The 14,777-nt window shown below is 44.9% G+C and overlaps 1 protein-coding gene across 1 annotated transcript in view; it reads right to left on the minus strand.

Annotated features, from left to right (window-relative positions):
- LOC127060717 (atherin-like) overlaps positions 1-14,256 on the minus strand; it is a 19,163-nt gene extending 4,907 nt beyond the window's left edge. The window contains exons 1-2 of the mRNA XM_050984778.1: positions 14,208-14,256; positions 3,113-3,342 (exon numbers count right to left, since the gene is read on the minus strand). Coding sequence (XP_050840735.1) covers positions 3,113-3,342; positions 14,208-14,256 — 279 coding nt within the window. The remainder of the gene's footprint in view (positions 1-3,112; positions 3,343-14,207) is intronic.
- Positions 14,257-14,777: the final 521 nt, after the last annotated feature.

Raw genomic sequence — 14,777 nt, forward strand, 5'->3', positions numbered from 1 at the left:
CTGATCAATTTGGAATATTTCTGAAGCAAGGACCTGAAGATGAAAACTTCTTTTCCCATCAGCGCACTCTAACATCCATGCACATAATGCCATTGTTTCTCGCCAGCTGAGTCAAGAATTGATGACTACAAAGTGGATCAGCTCCAAAGGAAAGATCAAGGCTGGATAATATTCTCTCTTGGTAAAGCCTATTTATCTCAAATGAAGTGGCCAACTTCTAATCATTCACTGGCCTAAAGCTACAAGGAGGGGGAGATGGTCCAGGTTTCCTTCCACTGCTGTTCTCTTTGTTACCTCAGTGTATGATATGGGTATGAAGACATTCAAAAAGATAGCTTTGCAGAATTCATAAAATTCAGTCTTAAAAAAAATCATTTTTTAGCAGCTGCAATGAAAATAGCAAATAAAATGCAATTAATTCCATGGAAGATTGAAATGCTTATTTCTTCATTTTGCATTGGAGGATGCATATTGTATAAGTTTTTCTGCCTTGTTCTGCAGGTTTTGTAACTGGCACAACTTTCCTCATGAATGCGCTGTCCTTTTCTAAATACTCTCATATGGAGGAACATGCTTCTGATAAGAACACTAGAATGTCTTTACTCCAACTTTTATTTTTACTGATGCTTGGTCCTCTGAAATGCATGGTTTTCTACAATTGAAATGTGCTACTATTGTTCCCAGGGTGTAAGCCGCAGACTCTTCCTGTCTGGGTTGTCACTAATCAGCTATTCTCCTATTTGCCTTTAAGTAGTTGAATGTTCTGGTCTAAAAGTAGCACCTCCTATGTAGCCATGCTCTTAGTTGCCAGTGTCATCCTAAATCCTAACACCCTCCTGCAAAGGACCGCTGGTTCTGTAGTCAACTAAGGAAAAAAGACCCATCCATTCATGCTTCCTGATTTAAAATATTAGGCTATGATGTCCCTAAACAATTCTCTGCAGTTGAACACTACTTATCTTTGGGGTGTTTCTTCAACTCACTTACAAAGCATTCATGCGTTAGGTTATTGTGAGAATTGCTTCATTTGAAGATGATTAAAAGGGGTAGGAGAATACTTTTGTGCCTCTAGTATGAGGATACTTTTCAAATCCATACAAACATCCTGCTTAAGCAAAAACCTGCATCCTTTATTGTCCTAGCTTACAATATAAAAATGCATTCTATTCCCACCCTCCAGAACTGCGGAAACCACGGCTGGCATCTTTCTTTCCTTACCTCCTCTTAATGGGCCCATCAATGTCTTGCCACATGACTCAGAGATAACTCCATCCAGGAGCCATTGCTGTTTAACGGGTAATCAAGGACCCACAGCATGACTCAGAACGATATAAAGGCATTGTGAGATACCCTGCACAAAGGGGAGGAGCTAAGCATCCTAGTAGGATATCATCTGGGTTTTGGGATGCAACAAGCAGTCTTTCCATTGCATTCCCAGAGGAACGGACACCCTTACTTGTTACAATGGTTTTCTGGGGTCCCAGGAGGAGGGAAGAGACGAGACAGTAGACTCCATGCATCAGAAGGCTTGATTTATTATGATATTATATATAAGATATAGAAACTATACTAAAAGAATAAAGCTAGAGATTTCACTACCAAGTCTATCCTAAGAACAGAAAAGAATGTGTAAAGTGAAGTCTTCTCAGCCCGAGACGGGCCGAACAGGTGAATTGTGATAGGCTCTTAATTGCAAACAGTCTGACGGGGCCAATCACAGATTTCTCCCCGTTGCATTCCACAGCAGCAGATAAGAATTGTTTAAAGTTTGTTCCGAGGCCTCTCAGTTCTCAGGACAGGGAAAACCCTAAGTAAAGGATTTTTCATAAACTATGTCGGTGACATCTCACCCTTCCTATTTTAGTAAATTAAAAAGAAAATGCAATCAAAAGATCAAGCAAATTCTGGTGTAGAACCATCAGGGAAACCCTTCACCTGCAAAACACCAAATTCCCATGACATCACCAAAACAATCTTAAAATAGAAGAAAATGCAAAAACAGTCCAAGGAAAGTTCATTGCTTCAAGTCCAAACAGCTGAGTTTCAGGAAAAAGTCCAAACTGAAGATGTTCTTCTTTGACAGTGCTGAAAAGTCCCTTTTGGTCCTGAAACAGGCTTGCAAAATTTTCTGAGCTGCTAGCTCTTTCAACCCTTTTTATTTAATTTTAATTTTTTTTTTTTTCTTTTTTTTTTCTTGAAAGAGCAGTAGCAGACAATGGCCCACTGAGGCCCCAAACAGGCTGGTCCACCAGCCACCGTTTGCGGGAGGCCCTGCACCCCGTGGAGGGAACAGGGACCCCAGACCCGGCTCGCGGAACGGTTGGCCAGGTCCAGGTGGGGGGAAGAAAGCCCCCAAACCCAACAGGCGCTGGCCGGGAGGCCCTGGCCCAGGGAACCGAGCCAAACAGCCCAGACCCGGCCCGCAGAGCGGGCTCTGTGTTCTCTCAACCCGACACACAGCTGCCGATATCCGGGCAGCCGGAGTGACCAAACGCTTCAGCCCCGCTGAACTGGTGCAGACCAGCAGCTGGGGAAGAAAAGCTTTCCAAGGGAACAACACCCCAGATCTGGGGGTGCTTTGTCCCCACAGCAGATGAGCGATGCTCACTTTGCACTGTGTCTCCTGCCTCTGCATCGCAAATGCAGAAGGTGTTCCCTCTTTTTGCCCCTCGGAACCACCCCCTTTGGGCTGGGGACCGGAGGCAGACGGCTCAGGAGCCCCCTCCCTGACGCCGCAAGGGCGCGCAGGGGGAGTCAGGCATTCCAACCCCCAGCGGGAAACCCCGAACCAGACCCTGGTCAGCCCGCGAAAAACACAGAGATTGAAAGCAAGCAGACGGGCCGAGCCTGCAATCAGCTGTCTAGCCAAACCCCCCCCATGGAGGGGCAAGGCGGGACCCCCTTCCCCTGTCCCAGCTCCCCTCGCAGGGGCAGCCTCGGGACAGCCCGGAAAGCTCGGGGGGAGGTCCCGGCTGATCGCCGGCGCCACGGCAGCAGATGCGGTCAGGTCCGATGACGGTTCCGCTAGGAGACTCTCAATTTCCGCTCCCTCCCCCGGCGTGCCATCCGCGGGGGGCGGCAGGGGTGCGGTCGCCGCGGTCGGAGCCCTCACTGGCTCTGCTGGAGGGTCGTACGCGGGAGGGACCGGCGCGGACGGCGTGGGACCGACCCCCGCCGGAGGCGGGCCCACGGGTGGGGCTGCAGGTCCCGACTCCAGGGCGGGCTGCCGTCGATCGTCTCTGCTGTTGAGTGTGTCGCCTAGCAACGCGGGCGAAGCCGCGGGAGGTGGTGCTTTCGTCCAGGAACCGCTGACAAGCTCTGCTGGAGGCGATGGGTCCACCCCTGCTGGAGGCGGACCCGCGGGAAGGGTGCAGGGACCGGCCCCTCCTCTGGGGCGGGCAGGGGCGGGGCCCTTGGCCCTGGTTTAGGTGGCAGAGCCAACCCACCTCCCCCCCGAGAGGAGCGAGGGGGGGAAGCAGGTCCGTCGGCTCCTGCTCCAAGGTCGCAGAAAAAAACTTGTCTTCTGCCGCGAGCAAAGCGTCGCCCCCCCCCGCGCCCAGTCAGGGGGGATGGGAAACTGCAGGCTGTGGATTCGGACAGGCTTGCCTTTTTCCAGCTCCAGGGAGAAGGGAGACAAGCCCCGTGCATCCGCAATCCACTGATATGCAGACGCTTTCCGGTTCAAAACTGGGAAGAGAGTTCTGAAATGTGGATAAATTCGAGGGAAACCGAGTCCCCGGTAAAAAAGATCTCGGATAATGAATTCCATGCATTCCCAAACATATGAGTCAAAGGCATACAGCACATCAGAGAAAAAGCCATGGTGTTTTGCCCACCGGAAAAACTCATAGAAATGTGTCGTCAGCATAGGAATGCTGTCCTCCCGACCCCATCTCCTCCAGAGGCCGATAAGTTTCTCCTCTGAGGGAGAGAATGGAACCTCCGTCTCCGTAGGCACTCTGGTCCATAACCGAATCTGCCTCACACGAAGGGCAGCATTTTCAGGAAGGGAACTGTAAACAGTACCTTGCGACCGTGTCCTCTGGGCTTCAGCAGACTGCATTGTGCTGCGAAGACTCCCAGACGTCTTGTCTCGGAGACTTTTCAAAGGTTGTCTCTGTGGCCAGCCTTGGCTGTGAACTCTGCCCAATTTCAGGATCTTCAGTTCTTCAGCTTCTGTCTAGAAGCCACTTCTGTGGCGACGTCCCTTTATTCACTCGGGTTCACCATTTGTTACAATGGTTTTCTGGGGCCCCAGGAGGAGGGAAGAGACGAGACAGTAAACTCCATGCATCAGAAGGCTTGATTTATTATGATATGATATATAAGATATAGAAACTATACTAAAAGAATAAAGCTAGAGATTTCACTACCAAAGCTATCCTAAGAACAGAAAAGAATATGTAAACTGAAGTCTTCTCAGCCCGAGACGGGCCGAACAGGTGAATTGTGATAGGCTCTTAATTGCAAACAGTCTGACGGGGCCAATCACAGATTTCTCCCCGTTGCATTCCACAGCAGCAGATAAGAATTGTTTCAAGTTTGTTCCGAGGCCTCTCAGTTCTCAGGACAGGAAAAATCCTACGTAAAGGATTTTTATTAAACTATGTCGGTGACACTTACTCACTGGTTTTCCAGAGGACAAGAGCTACCAGATGGTTTCCACAGAATCACCTATTCAACAAGACCATTTCATCCAACTGCTACCACTACCCTAACAAGCAAAACATCATCTTGTGTTTTGACTCTGTCAGTGGTTTTTCTTCTGTATTCTTGCATGTATGTGGGGATTTTTCCCTTTTCCTAACAAACTGTATGTCTGACTTGGAGTCTTGCTGCTGTGCCGGATTTCTTCAGCCCGACTAGCTCCCGACACCAGCAGCAAGAGTGGGCCGCCCCAAGAAAGCTGTCGAATCTGGGCTGCAGCTTTAGGGCACAGCTGCCCTATGACACAGGTGGACTGCCTTGGGGATAGAACTGTGCTGAGGGCAGGGACAGGGAACAGGGAGAGGTCTTCTGTATGTCTTTCAGTTTACTCCCTGGAGGGTCAAGGACACTGAAAGACCCTGACTCAAAGGCATACATCAACCTATAAATGGGGGGAGGTCCCAGGGGCGGATACAATCTTTAAGCCACTTGGAGAAAGTGGGGGTGGAACACAAGGCAGGGAAGACAATGCTTAAACCAGTAGGGGACTACAGATGAGGAGAATACCTTGAACAAACACATGGGGTTTCGAAGGGCACAAAATTGATAGGGAAGTTTCTAGAGAAAGTGGTAGGCTTGGGGAGGGGTTGATGTTCAATGGGAGAAGGAACAGGAAACAAAAGGGCAGGTCTTTTGGGAGATGGAAAGCTAGGGCAAAAACCAACACTACAGGGGGAAAGGAACAATCCATTAATAATAACATATGCTAGAACAGCACAAAATAGGAAGGATTATAAAACGGACTACTAGAACTGCATTACAATAATAAACAACCACTGCAACAGAGTGTCTCACAGGTTTTGCTTTCAAACCAGAAGAGGTGCCAACCCAATAATTTCCCAACTTCAAAGTCAACTAGCTGCATTTTTGGTTTACTTCTTAAATATATCACCGAGACGCTACCAGCTTCTGTAATTGGCTTAGCAGCATGTCTGTTCTTAGTGCCAAGCAGGGATTCACTTTGCCAGGCATGGAGGAAGTTTCTAGGAGCTTTCCACAAAAAAATCACTTCTGTGGTTGGCTTCTTCCCTCCCCACCAAAAACCAAGCCATGCCAAACCAACACCTTAACTAATCCGTAGTACTTAGTACGCATCCAATATTACCTTTTAAATGATACTTTACGTTTTTTGCCAAATGCACTGAAAAGAAGTGGATCCATAATATTGATAGAAATTGTTCCAGTTCAATAGAAATATTGGGTCATGCAGCTCTAGATTACATAGCTATTTTTTGTACAATACACAGAAGCTTTTTTTCACTCCATGTAAAAGCCTAAATGAGGGATGCGGGACTCCAGGCGGCTCTCCAATATGCCATTTATTCCATCAAAGATGTTGCAGCAGTCCAGGGTGGTTGCTGACAGAGCCTGTACCTACAGCTGTCAGTTCTAGCTGCAGGCAGGCCTGGAGAGCCTTAGGTTTTGGTTACAATGCATTATATACTTTGCTAAGCATCTTCATACAGTAGAACCAATCTATCCCTTAACTCTTATATATAGCCTATCATAACAACTCTAATTACCATAGTCATGTTACTATTCTCCACTCACTAAAAGTCAGTACATTACAGTGGAAGCTGAAAGTTGTTTTTCAGTTTTCTTGGCAGTGGAAAATTCTGGAGACCTTTTTCTGCTTGCCACATTTGCTGACTTGTTTTCCTGTGCTGTCTTCCTGCTTGGTAAAAAAATCTTCTTCTTTGGGGTGGTTTTATCCTTTTCTCTAAGTCATAAAATGCTTTCCTAACTAACATACTCATTGCCTCCTTGGTTATCCAGTAAGACTGGCCCAGCAGTTCTTTCCTACTAGATGAAAACTTGCTTCCGACTCTATTCATTCATCAGACTCCACATTCAAAAATCTTTCTGCCAAGCATACATATCTGTGAGACTTTCTTGTCAAACTTTCATCTTTCCCAACACCTCTAAAGAAAGGTTTCCTCATGGTTTGGATCAGAAGATCCAGTATTGCCATCCTGAGATTTTCTTTCAAAGCCCATAAGCTGTGCTCAAGGTTTTGGCTATGTTCTTTGTTGTGCCTTGCATATATTTTGGCTAGAAAGCCAGTGGAGATGATGTCCTTGCTGCAGAAGCCATGGGAAATAAGGCGGAGTGTCTGGCTGACGTACAAGGGCTGTAGACTATCCACCACTCCCCCAGGGTGGCGAGGATCCCTAAAGGAGGAGAATATTGGCTATGCTCTGGGAGTTTGACAGAGAGAAAACTCCTCATAGCTCAAATGATTTGTCTCCTGGAGTTCTGAGGAATATGTTGGGAAGAAGAAGGCTGCTGTCTTTTCCAAGAACCTTCCATGCAAACAAGAGGATCATTGGACCTCTTGTCAGAGAATGAAAGAAATATTAGTAGCAACTAGTTCCTTTTCTCTGTCTGTGCATCATTGACTGAATTTGGGTAGGTTTTATTTAATTTCTTTATTTATTTGAATAATTCATCACAACGTCTTCCAAATTCCCAAATTCTGCTTCACTTCTTCCTTTTGTAGGCCAATCTGGTTCATCTTCTCTCTGCTGTATTATTGCAGACCATATCTGAATGGATATTTTTTTCATTTTGAACATTAGGTTTAAACTGTATGAACAGAACACTTTATTTATCATTATTTTTCCAATTTGCAAGGAAATCCAGAATTTTTAACAGAAATGACGTGACTCCACTTGAGGTTTTCAGTGGAAGGGAAGAATTACCATGTCCTGCATTCACAGCACTGCCCACAATATTATTGCAGCTAGTTTCCAGCAACTTATGTCAGGTTCTGGAAGCAGGCAGCCATGATCGTATAGAAGTCTAAAAAGTTTCCGCTTGGCCGCTTTTCCTGAAGAGTAGCTAATATGTCTCAACGTTGTGCTGAATCTTGTTGTACAGACACATCTTTTGAGGTCTGAACTCCTTGCTGGACTTCTGTATCTAAGAATCAGATACAGCAAACCTATGTTTCCTAATATGCTGTAAGAATTTGGTTCTAATCTAGAAGAGCAAGAAAAGGTTGCCATATTAATAGAAGCTAAAGAATCTGCTAAGAAAGCAGGTAATGGACTGCTTTTTTTATACTGATTGGAGCAGAGATTTAGTTGTTTGATGGGGTTCTTTTTTGCTTCTCAATAAAATTTTAGAAGTGGTGGAGTAAGAAAGTGCGGATTTTTATCGGTTTGCCTTGAAAGAAGGATTACAGGGGAAACTTGAAAAGAATTGATGCAGAGCACTAGCATTAATGCACTCTTTCGTACAGAGTTTCTGAAGTGAAAACCAAGAGGAGAGTGCTGACAAGATGATTTAATAGAACGAATTCAAAATAGCATTCTTTTCTCTCTGAATTACAGCTCTAAACCGCAGGGTATTAATAGGAAGTACAATCTCAAAGATTTAAAAATGGATGATGAAGTTTTATATCCTGTCAACTGTAAAGCTTCACATTTGAATCTGGTTTGCATTTTCACGTAATGGAAATCTGGAATCTTTTGCAATTTGCCAGATAACAAGGGATTTAGAACAGGAAGTATGCAAGTTATCTTTTGGACCCTTCATCTCCCTTCTTAGAACAACGACTGCATGGATTATGTTCCTAATTTTATTCCATCAGGGGATTTGATCATGGAAATGTCTAGTCATTCTTTTCTTGTTTTCAACCCCTCAAAGAGCATGAATCAAAACTATTCAGAAGTTCTTGATCTGCAACAGTGACAAGCACTATACTGGTAAGAGTCAGTGCACATTAGCAGATCCCCCATGACAGCCCCCTATGGCGGGCTGTTCTGACAGGACTGAGGGGCTGGAATTCTGGGAAATAGAACATCCTGTGAATGGGAAAAATGGAAACAGATTCTGAACATTCAACCCAACACATGAACAAGTAATAGGGCAGGTAATTTTCTGTGGAAATTTCTTTAGCCCCAGTGTTGGGGATGATGATTACTCTTCCTACCTCCTTTGGCCAGCTGCCAGCGCAGCCATCTTACCCCGCTTAAGGACAGAAAGCCAGAAGAAGTGATTTTTGAACAAAACACCTATTAGGACCTAAGCGTGTTTTTGCTGCAAAATGTTTCAAAGCAGATGGGGAAACCATTCCATTTTAGAGAGTGTGTTGAGAAGACCAGGTTGGAGAGTAATAACCATGGGTTCTCTTTCTATATATGTTACTTATTTTGCTTATTTTCTATTTGGTAGGGGTTTGGTTTTTGTGGAGATTTTTTTTTTTTTTTTTTTTTAGCTGCATCCTTGAGATTAAAGCATAAGACAGAAAAGTACTGTAAGGTTAAAATACTTTTGAGATGCCTTGTGCTGAAAAACTTGTAGCTACTGCTAAGGCCCATGGGCCAGTTCCTGCTTCATTTCTGAGAAGCGATACAATTCCCATCTGTGTTTTAGTTCTAACCATCTGTTGTTATGGTGGAGATGCAAATTAAGAAGACCAAGTTTTGAATCTGTAGGGATGTATTTACCAATTTGCAGCTGCCTTTTCAGTCTCTGAGCAATCAATGAAAAAAAGGAGAAGAATCTACACTGTTTTCAACCTGTGGACCATCCACTACTGTCCACATGCTCAGATTCAAAGCCAAACCGTCCTGTCAGGCCTCACTGGGAGGAATCATTTGGATTCAAAATACTAGGCTAGTATTTGATTTCCTCCAGCACAGTCCTTTGGGCATGAACTTTGATATCTATAGAAGCTTTCACGGGGATTCATCTTGGTCACGTGCATCACGTTTTAGAAGAGAAGAGGCATTGCTGAATGGCTTCAGTGAAAAAAAACATCTTAAATGCACTCTGAATAGAATTGAAATCCAAAGGAGCCAGTATTTCAAGAAAGCCTGAGATATTGTCTGTGATGAGATCCCTTCGAAGAGGTTCATTTAAGGTACCAAATACTCCATTGAAATACTGGCAGATTGGTCAGAAGGGAAAAGCAATTTTTTGAATGGTCCTTTGGGAAGACAGGGCTTGAAGCAAATTTAGTACTTGCTGCTAGGTTGCCTACATTCCAGAAAAGAGTATTAAATACTGAAATTCGACCCATGGTAGATGAAGTCTTTGTGACTGTGAAAGTCCAGTGCATGGCAATCTCAGCAAGGAACCCATCAAAGCCCCTCAAATGCCAACACACAAGTTGGGAGTTGGCAGTGCATACCAGTTTTTAGCAAACCACAGCCAAATGCTGATTGCAAAATGAGGCCATTAAGTCACATCCGGTATGAAGCAGTAGGAAAGAGGAAAGCAGCTGAGAGCATCAACCCCGCTAAGTAGTCTCAGCATTCTTATTGACATTAGCAGAAATGTGAAATGAGTCTATCAAAATTACAAAGGAGGCAAAAGAAAAGGGAGCAATGACTCCTCTGGCATAGTGTTTCCTAAGAGGGATCTTCCTAATGTAAAGATTGTATCATCCTTTAAACTGAAGGAAGGTCTTAAAACAGCAGTAAGGAAGTGGCATCAAATGCTAGAAAGACTCTGGGCAGTGTACTTCTAGACAGAATTGCCACTGATGGAAAACCGACTAAACTGGCACCAGTGCAGCAGCATTGTACTAAACCCCAGAAATGTCCACTGCTTCACTCTCTGCTGTTCCTTTAATATGCACACAGCAGCTTTGCAACATTCCTACTCATCATGTCCTTGGCAAACTGGGCGTGAGAGTCCGTAGTGATGCAGAGTCCCCAGGCAGCTGCAAAGGAGAGCCGCTTTCTTGCAAAAGCCAGGCTCTTGAAGCCGTCAGGCCTTTGTCAGTAGCATAGCTTTAAGCCACAACAAACATAATTCAACCAAGCGCCATACACCACGCTGTGAATACGTGATGGTTCTAGAACTTGCTGATCTACCTCTGATTCAGCTGCCTCACTTTCCCATAATCCTCTTTGACTTAGCAAATAATGGGCCTCAGCCATGGTTTTACAAGGCTTTCCGTTTGGAAAGTTCTACCTATATGCAACAGCAAACCACCAGTTTCTTCAGCACCAAGAGTTTAGGTAGACGATTTGCATCTGCCCTTCCTGTGAAACATAATGGGGAGAGAAAATCCTGTTGGAGATGCTCAGTCATTCCATTTTCTAGACGGGCCAAATCCAAAGAAAAGCAAGCTATAGGATTGTGTACTTGCTCTTACAAAACACCTGCTGCCATCTGACAATGATCCAGCAGAAAATCAGCAAAAATGAGACTTGAGGCAAACAACCTTTTGAAGGGAATAATGAGGTGAGAAATAAAGACAACTCATTTCCAGGCTATCGAGATACTTTAAATGACAGCAAAGGATTTGAGAGCAGAGGCTGAACTCATGGGGAAGCATTTAAAGCATCCCAAGAAAAACATGACCAAAGACTAAAAGAATCCCAAGAAAAATAGGGGCAACTGACCTGGTTAAGCCTTCAGGAAATCAGTGGCCGCTGATTTAGATAGGCCATTCAAGTTCATTTACTGGTGCACCTTCGACTCCTTTTTCACCTGTCAGCATCACAGGGTGAATTGTGACCTTGGAATCAAGATTACTTGGGATTCTGTTCTTAGCTTTAGGAGAGAAGTACAACAGCTGAAGTACCTAATACTGATGCGATACCCAGGAACACAGAGTTGACACATTTCATTGGAGTCCAATCACAAATAGCAATATTAAGAGGATAGGATTGGCCTCTTTTCATGACGCTCTTCTTGTTACACAGCCTGCTCTGATTCTGGTGAAACTTTTTCATTAGCTTCTCTCTAAAATGGAGACAAAACAATTACATGTCCCTCCCTGCTGATGCAGGTTTACCATTTGGTTTGTGAGCCTAAAGGTGGAGTTGGAACTAGCAGGAATTACTGTGTCTTAAGCCTCCGGTCCATTAAGACAATCTCAGGTTGATAAAAGCCTACATGCTATTGGCTAAATACTCTGTTTCCCCAAGAGCTGATGCATGCAATTTAATCCAACTTTCTGTAACAAACCCCAGTAATACAAAAGCGTCACAAATAGCAGGAAGAATTATTTAACCATTTAAGGAAGCACCCTTCTCACCTCCTTTTGGCATGAGCATAATCTGCTAGCTGAAGTAACAAACTTGAGGACAGAAATCTCCCTGCTCCTGAGAAATTGCTGACAAGGGAACCACCGAAGCTCTGTGACTTTCCTCTTTCCATACATTGGTCAAGCCTAGTAGCCTAAAATTTAGGGGGTCAATCAAAGACAAATGCTAATCTAGTCAGAGGTCTATGAAAGGGCCAAAAATAATCGGAGTTCTTCTTAGACAGTGGAAATGGAAGCAGAGCTACCAATCTATTTCCTTGCAACATATCCCTAAAACTCATTCCCTTCTATTCATAACTAATGCATAGCCACCAGTACAATCAGGAAAAGATGAAACTGGCTGATGTCAGCAAGGGAAGGATAAAAAAGAAACTATTCCCATGAATCATCCTACAGACAGTAACTCTAGCATTAAGATAGGAGGCCTTTTAGTAAGTACCACTTATGGGAAATTCAGGACTCCTGCACAATAGACCAAGAGGATTTAGCAGAAGCCCTTTATGGTTTACATGATGCACTTACACATTTTGACTCTTTGCACACGCTAATCACGCAATTCTTATTGGTGCCTTTGTCTTGTCCACGCATTTTGTGTGCACCTCTCAGAAGATGTGCTTCCTTACAGTCCAGGTACTTTGCACCCCCTCCCCTCCACCCCCCCCCTCCACCCCTTCTGGAGTTCTTGTGGTCTTGGAATCGGGTTTCTCAGCTTCTCCTCTCTTGTTTTTGCATAGTTTATGTCTTGATGAATTCCAGAGGGCCCTGAGAAAATTCTGAGAAGAACTGTTCCAAGCTGGATGGCTGGTGCACACTGTAGTCTAAGCGGTTCAGATACATTGCCACAATTCCCCCTCTTCTTGCACCAGCCAGACCCTTTCCACAGTTTTTTCTACCAAGAGGCATACCAGTTTCACCATGCATGGAATAACACAATGCAATGAAATAATGACTACTAGTAAAAAGAACACTCCATTTACGAGATCTTTCAACTATCCAGTCCTTTCCCATCCCTCAAAACATTCATGCTAACCCCACTCCTTCCCAGTCAATTTCTTCATGCTATCTTGTAGTTGTGTGAGTTTCTTATGAATGGCTGCAGAATGGTCAAAAAGATTCATACAACACATTCCTTCAAATTCCTTACTCTCGTGACCATTTGCTACTAACAATAAATCTATTGCAGCTCTTTTTTGCAGTCTGCTATGTCTAATAGTATCTACGTCAGTGAGCACCTGATTTAAAAGAAAAGATGTTATGTTTATTTTTTGAACATCCAGCATCCGAAATGATTAAAAGCAGCCAAACCTTGAAAAGCAGCGACACCTAGCGTAAAGAAATGACACATTGTTCCTCCTGGAATGAGCCAAAGTCTACACAGTGGGTGCAATCGACTCTAAAGCTTGTGCTTATTCTTTTGATATTCCCGGAAACGACGAAGCGGCTTCCGCATGCAAACACCATTGCAAAGCTCACAGAGCTCTCAACAGCGCGGGCGCTTTTTAAAGAATCCCAGGACTGGCACCTACCTTCGGACACCTGCGGATGCCCGTCTCCTGCGCCTCTTGCCACCTACATCTTAGCGAAAAAGATTTTATACACTTTCTCTCAAGAAGAAACTGTGCCAGCACAGCAAGAATCCCTCAAGGTTTTCATGAAGCTACTCAAGTTTTTACCCGCTACGAGACGAAAAGAAAAAGCAAGATTGGCCACTAAATGCTTCAAATAGCTAAGAAAAATGAAAAGAATTGTTGTCTAAAACCTTTTTCCATTCCTATGTTAAAGGAAGTTCAAACGTCTGGAAAGTGGTTAGTTTCTGTTCTGGCTCAGTTTGAGAGCTGCACACTCAATCCTGGTGCTGTGCGCCATCGTTCTTCGCGTCTCAGCATCTGCCGAGCTCTCCATCTCCCAGAGGTGAAGAAGCGGCTTTTTCGCGCACAGAGCATTGTGCCGGTCGCGGTGCGCTCAAGACCGCGGCTTCTGCCGAAAGACGTCGGGGACCGGCACCTACCTTCGCTGAGTTGCGGTAACCTGTCTTCTGTGGCTCTTGCCGCCTACATCTTAGCGAAAAAGCGTTTCCACGCTTTCTCTCAAGAAAAAACTGTGCCAGCACAGCAAAAATCCCTCGACGTTTTTCATGAAGCTAGTCGAGTTCTTACCAGCTCCTAGACTAAAAGAAAAAGTAAGATTCCCCACGAAGTACTTCAAATAGCTTAGAAAGATACAAAGTAAAGTTTTCCGAGAACTTTTTCCCTTCCTATGTTAAAGTAAGTTTAAACGTCTGGAAAGTGGTTAGTTTTTGTCTTGGCTCAGTTTGAGAGCTGCGCACTCAATCCCGGTGCTTTACGCCTTCATTTAACGCGTCTCAGCATCTGCCGAGCTCTCCGTCTCCCGGAGGCGAAGAAGCGGCTTTTTCGCGCACAGAGCATTGTGCCGGTCGCGGTGCGCTCAAGACCGCGGCTTCTGCCGAAAGACGTCGGGGACCGGCACCTACCTTCGGCGAGTCGCGGAAACCTGTCTTCCGAGGCTCTTTCCGCCTTCATCTTAGCGCAAAAGCTTTTCCAGGCTTTCTCTCAAGAAAAAATTGGGCCTGCACAGCAAGACTCCCTCGACGTTTGTAATGAAGCTAGTCGAGTTCTTACCAGCTCCGAGACGAAAACAAAAAGTAAGATTCCCCACGGAGTACTTCAAGTAGCTTAGAAAGATGCAAAGTAAAATTTTCCAAGAACTTTTTCCCTTCCTATGTTAAAGTAAGTTTAAACGTCTGGAAAGTGTTTAGTTTTTTTCTTGGCTCATTTTGAGAGCTGCGCACTCAATCCCGGTGCTTTGCGCCTTCATTTAACGCGTCTCAGCATCTGCCGAGCTCTCCGTCTCCCGGAGGCGAAGAAGCGGCTTTTTCGCGCACAGAGCCCTGTGCCGGCCGCGGTGAGTTCCAAACCACGGTTTCTGCCGAATAATGCTGGAGACCGGCACCTACCTTCGGGGAACTGCGGTAACTCGTCTTCTGCAGCTCTTGCCGCCTACATCTTAGCGAAAAAGCTTTTCCACTCCTTCTCTCAAGAAA

Source organism: Serinus canaria, chromosome 25 (genome assembly GCF_022539315.1).
Source record: "Serinus canaria isolate serCan28SL12 chromosome 25, serCan2020, whole genome shotgun sequence".
Classification (NCBI taxonomy): domain Eukaryota; kingdom Metazoa; phylum Chordata; class Aves; order Passeriformes; family Fringillidae; genus Serinus; species Serinus canaria.